Source organism: Cyprinodon variegatus, unplaced genomic scaffold (genome assembly GCF_000732505.1).
Source record: "Cyprinodon variegatus isolate N-32 unplaced genomic scaffold, C_variegatus-1.0 Scaffold82, whole genome shotgun sequence".
In the NCBI taxonomy this organism is placed as follows: Eukaryota; Metazoa; Chordata; class Actinopteri; order Cyprinodontiformes; family Cyprinodontidae; genus Cyprinodon; species Cyprinodon variegatus.
In genome coordinates this window covers 425,778-431,327 of record NW_015150535.1, presented here as the reverse complement: position 1 = coordinate 431,327, position 5,550 = coordinate 425,778, and the positions used below count along the sequence as shown (strand labels likewise).

The window sequence follows — 5,550 nt, the reverse complement described above, 5'->3', positions numbered from 1 at the left end:
TTTGACTGCTATTTTAATTTTGTATCAATTAATACAAGCTTTACGTAAGTTAAATGGGTGCTTTATACTTTTATAATGAAGTTATTATGCAGTAGACACGTTGAAGATATATAATTTTTGTGTTTTTCAATTTGTTTGTTGATGCACGTATGACCTTATTCTCGTCAGAGTGCTTTCAGCTAAAACCTGGCTTTATCCCTTTCAGCTAGAAGAGGAACAGTCTATCAAGAATGCTTCCATCTGGGCCATGAAGGAATACTATGCCAACTACTCACGTCTTCTTAACGACACTGATGCTACTCCTCCCCCAATGGACCCTGGGGATGTTATCCGAGGCCCGTGCTGGGAGACTGCAGTCGGCATTGTAACGAAAAAGACAAATTAATTATGATTATTTCACTTTTTTCTGTCTTTTGTGTACTTGCTGTGAAGGATCAAAGGATTTTAATCTATTTATTTTCCTATTTTTAAAGGAAACTGTGAAAAATGGACCTAAAATGTTAGCTTTAATGAAAAATGTTCCCTGTTCTGCAGGAGTTTGTGAAGCTGACCGTTTCAGACATACAGGTGACCTACCTGACCATCCTGATTGGCGACTTTGCCAGAGCCGTTATTGTCCGTTTCCTCAACTACTGCTGGTGCTGGGATCTGGAAGCTGGATTTGTAAGTCTGTAAAAAAGCTTCCTTTTCTATACATAAAATATAAATGTAATTGTGATGAAATTGAGTCATACTTTACGATCTCTGAACAAATAAATTAAACCAGTGTCAGTAGAAGATATTTTCTCTGAGGAAAAATGTCCATTCATGATATAAAACTATAGATGACTTAGACTTATATTAATCAATAGCCTGATTTTACATGTATCTACCTCTGATAAAAATGTAGTCTTGATTTCTCTGATGTTTGTTGCTGATAGCCTTGATTTTAGGTCCAAATAATATTCTAAGGCTACATTCACACAGCAGCCTGAAGTGACCCAAATCCAGATTTATTTGCCCATATGCGACCTGAATCCGATCTTTTCCTAGCAGTCTGAACAACACAGATCCGATTTTTTTCCCAATGGGCCACTTGGCTTTGTGGTCTTGAATCCGATACAAATCAGATTTTTACTAATCATCGACCTGAATGTCATTAACACTCAACAAAGGTCACGATTCAGTGTCTTGCTATGCAAAAGCGGGAGGAAAAGCAAGTAAGGCGCACGATAATGCGGAGAGCAGTCTAGAAAGGATTATATTAATTCAATTCAGTTTCAATTCAGCTTATTTTTATAAACACAGAGCACACTCGCCTGTGACGTCATGTGTCCTCTACTGCACATGCGGGACACTTAAGTTGAGTGAATGCAGTTCACGCAGGAGATCAAATACAAGTCACTTTTATTTGGAAATGTGAACGGCAACGCCAAAAGAATCAGATTTCACCAAAATAATTGGAATTGAGCATTAAGGCCTGCAGTGTGAACGTAGCCTAAATCTAGTTCATTATACCTTTAAATTTTAAGGACAACTATTGATGAGTTCATCACCCTAACACTGAGGTAACTGCTGTGTCTGATCCCTTTTTAGCCATCGTACGGAGAGTTTGACATCAGTGGCAATGTTCTTGGACTGGTCTTCAACCAGGGGATGATCTGGTAAAAAAAAAAAAAAAAAAAATATATATATATATATATATATATATATATATATATATATATGCCCTAAATTACTAGCACTATTTATTATTACTATGTTAACTGCATGGTATTTTTTTATGAATCTGGGCTTCTGTTGCTACTTTCATTATGATAAAGTTAGAATGTACGGTTATGATGCCCTACGGTAGCCTCGTGAGACCATCCTGATCTCGCGAGCTTTCAAGGTTTCACTCGCTAATCAGTCTGGAGACTCTCCGTTGAAGAAAATTTGGAGACGTTCACCAAACGAACGTCCAATCAGCGTTGGCTTTGAGGCGGGTTGAGGTGTGACGCAACGAGAAGCGCGACAGTTCAGTCTAAAGAACATGGCGGCTTCAGCCGATGAAACTAGCGTTAGCGTGGCTATCGAGCAAGTTTTATCGGAATTACAGAGTATTTCTTCACTGAAAGAAGAGCAAAGCACTGCTCTGGAGGCTTTTCTCAGAGGAAAAGATGTTTTTGCTCTTCTCCCGACTGGTTTTGGCAAGAGTTTGATCTATCAATTGGCTGCTCTTCGTCGTCGCTCTGTTAGTACGTCATATGCTTCGTCGATCTGATTGGTTTATTTGGCCCGTCTATCACCAACATAGGCCAATCAGCTAACCAGTATTTTCGCCCCTTCCCAAAATTACTTCAACGGAAGGTTTCCAGATGGATATGCGGAGCAAATCCATCTGGCGGAGTCAGGTTAACCCTACGGCACCCTGTGGGTTTTTATGGCATATTTTGACATTTGGATATTTCAAGAAGTCAAAACCTGATTATCTACATATACATTCTTTTTAAAATTGTCTTTAAATTAATGTTTTTTTATTTTTAGAATAAAAAATGAAGTAGGGCTCATTCTGACCACTTTTGATTCCCCTTTTCTTTCTGCAATCATTAATTTGACTTTCGACAACATTAACAGCATAACATTTTAGCAACATTAGCAGTTAACCATTGTTGGTTTAGCATCGTTTTAAGGTCTCTTACACAATATGTAAAAAGTTACATAAGCAGCAATATTTACCGACTGCTTGCTGGTGATTCCCTGATTGTTGAAATTGCCTCTTTTGATGGAATAGAGATGGGAGTGGTGATGGATAGGGAGGCAAATGTTGGCCCCCTTCCCTGAGATACATAAATCCAGGAGGCAGATCAAAGTCACGCTTTGTGGAGAGCTCGACCATGTGGGCTTTTCTGGTTTAAACAAAGAGCCCATATGGAACAACTAAAATGCTTTTGCACTCCAGATTTTCAAGCAGGTTTTAACTCAAGTCTAACACCAACACATATGTTTTAGCAAAAAAAATCTCATTTCTGGGTAATAACACATTTAAGATGAATTTCAACAGCAAAAGAAAAAACAAATCTAGTAATATCTATAAAAAAAATACAACTCTTGAGAAATGCACTATTCAATTTCCCTGTGAAATGTACCAAAACAATGTAATTTCAGGAAAGGAATAAATTAGGGTGCCTGTGAGGGACCGAGCCAGCCAAGCATGAGGACACAGTGGTGATTGTCAAGAAAACTGGGTTTTATTTCCCCAAAGTAACAATAACCCAAACAAAAAATTCAGGGCCCTTAAAAGAGGACAAATGAAAAGACTAACTAAGGGCAAAAAAATATCAAGTTCAAACATATCAAACCTCAAACTAAATGAAAAAAACAAAAACTAACCTGACACACAGCAAACAAAGGGGACTTAAATACTGGCTGATCAGACCAGACTGACACACTGAGGAAGAGGTGGGGAGAACATCTACACATATTTAACAAAAAATAACTTAACAGGTAGCTTAAGTTTTAAACTGAAATGACAATTATTAAACAAATTAACAAACTGAGAAAATCACAAAAGTAAGAAGAAGAAATTATGCAACATATTTAAAATGTTGAGTCCATGGTCTTCCCCCATAGTGGAATTCAAGATGGTATCACCCAATCAGTCCATGATCATGTCAGCCACACTCTCCCAGTTGATGGCACTCCCATAACACCAGAAAATAAAGCACAAAATATATTAAGCATTTGACAAAATAAAATATACAAAAGTTAACCAAAAGTGCGCGCTACAATTGGAACTAATGTCTTCAATGTTGTCAAAATAAACCTATACATTTATGCTACTGTGTATTAAAACTTATGAAAAAGTGGTTGTGTGTGGGGTTACTGACCATGTGACCATCACAATGCCCTCACTTTATTCCAACTTACATGTAGGGGAAAACATTCCCACACATTTGCACCACCTCAGGTTCACATGATGAGATCATTACTCAGCCTTTAAAATATATTTGCTGTTAAAACCTGAGAGATTTAGTCTGATGTTCTCCTGACTGCTAAAGAAGGAGGGAACAGAACAGTGAGATCTAGGTTAGAGGTAAAGTTTTTAAAGATAACTTGAAATTATCCAATCTACTATCCAGAAACTAAGCTAGCAATTTGGGACATTAACACATTTTTCTGTCAACATTCTGAAAAGGTTTACCTTGAGAGAAAACAAAATGATTCTACCAGGCTCTTGCTTCTGTTGATGTGAAAGTGCATGTAGCTAAAACCATAAAGATACTGAAGAAGTTTAACTCTCTTGGGAAATATGAACAAGGAAAGATTGCTCTCTAAGAAAAGCAGTTGGACAAACTACCATGCAAAGTCCCAACACCCTGCAGGGGGTGTAGAGCTGGTCCAGCGTTCCTCTGCTGGGACGAAAACTACAGTGCGTCTTCTAAAGCAAAGGTTTGACGATGAGCCGGACTTTTCTCTCCATCACCCTGGCATAGACCTTCCCGGGTAGGCTGAGAAGTCTTAAGCTGCATTCACACTGAACGCAGCAGGAGCAGCTAGTTTACATGCAAAGTCAATGGTTGACGCTTGTCAAGGCGCAGCAAAATGTCCCGAGGCGCCTTTTGAGCAGCAGGCCCAGCGCGTCTGAGTAGCTGAAGCAGCGCAACGGTAGCGTTTGAGCATCTTACGCACGCATCAAGGTGCAGCAAAACATCCCGCAGCGTGTTTTGAGCAGCAGGAGCGCCGTGCCGCAAACGCAGCTGCTGCTCGAGTTGGAAAAATTGAACTTCAACCAATCAGTGAAGCTGATCTGGAAGCTGGCAGGGAGACGGACACAGCACTGCTGATTCAGAGCGCTATGGTCACTCCTCTGAAACTGTTTATTAATGCATAAATTTACTTAAAATGCCGAAATCTGCAGGCAAAACATGTTCACTTTTATTATCCGCTGCAAAGAGGTGACCGGGCCAGAGACTGCTGTTAAATGGGATTCCTACTGACAGCGCACCGCTGGTATGTGGGGAAATAATATGATGGGGTAGCTCCGCCCAACGGGCATCAGTCCCATTTTTCCACCAGAACTAAACTTGTACAAGAATCAAAAATAAAGCAGCACACACATTTTAGCTGCTCTTGCTGCTTTTGGTGTGAACCTAGCATAATCCACCTGTAGTTGGAGTACTCTCTCCAGGTCCCTCCTCTTATTGTGGAGACCCATCACCTCAGTCTGCCAGTGCAGGTGCACTTTCACCTACATATGGGCATCCAATCTGCACAGTGAACTGAATTGTACTGATTGGAATCTCCTTTTTCAGAGGCTGGGCAGAACAAATGCATTGCATAGAGTTGACTTCATGACTCCACAATAACCATCTTTGCTGTCACTGACTTCCACATGATGTTAAAGAGAGATGTTAGGAATGACAGTCGAAAACATCCAGAGACCTAAGGTACTCAACATGGTTCTCATCACTCCCCAAAGTCTTGCTGCCATGGACTTTGAACACCTCTGTGACTTCAGCCTGGTTGATGAACATACCCGTCTTGGAGTAGCCTGGGTGCCAGTCCGAACTTAGTCCCGCCCACAAGGTT

At 40.1% G+C, this 5,550-nt stretch overlaps 1 protein-coding gene across 1 annotated transcript in view; it reads left to right on the top strand.

Moving 5' to 3' along the window:
- The window catches only part of LOC107083736 (transmembrane channel-like protein 2), a 26,431-nt gene that overhangs the window by 15,294 nt on the left and 5,587 nt on the right, over window positions 1-5,550 (top strand). The window contains exons 13-15 of the mRNA XM_015373176.1: window positions 206-364; window positions 535-663; window positions 1,576-1,643. Coding sequence (XP_015228662.1) covers window positions 206-364; window positions 535-663; window positions 1,576-1,643 — 356 coding nt within the window. The remainder of the gene's footprint in view (window positions 1-205; window positions 365-534; window positions 664-1,575; window positions 1,644-5,550) is intronic.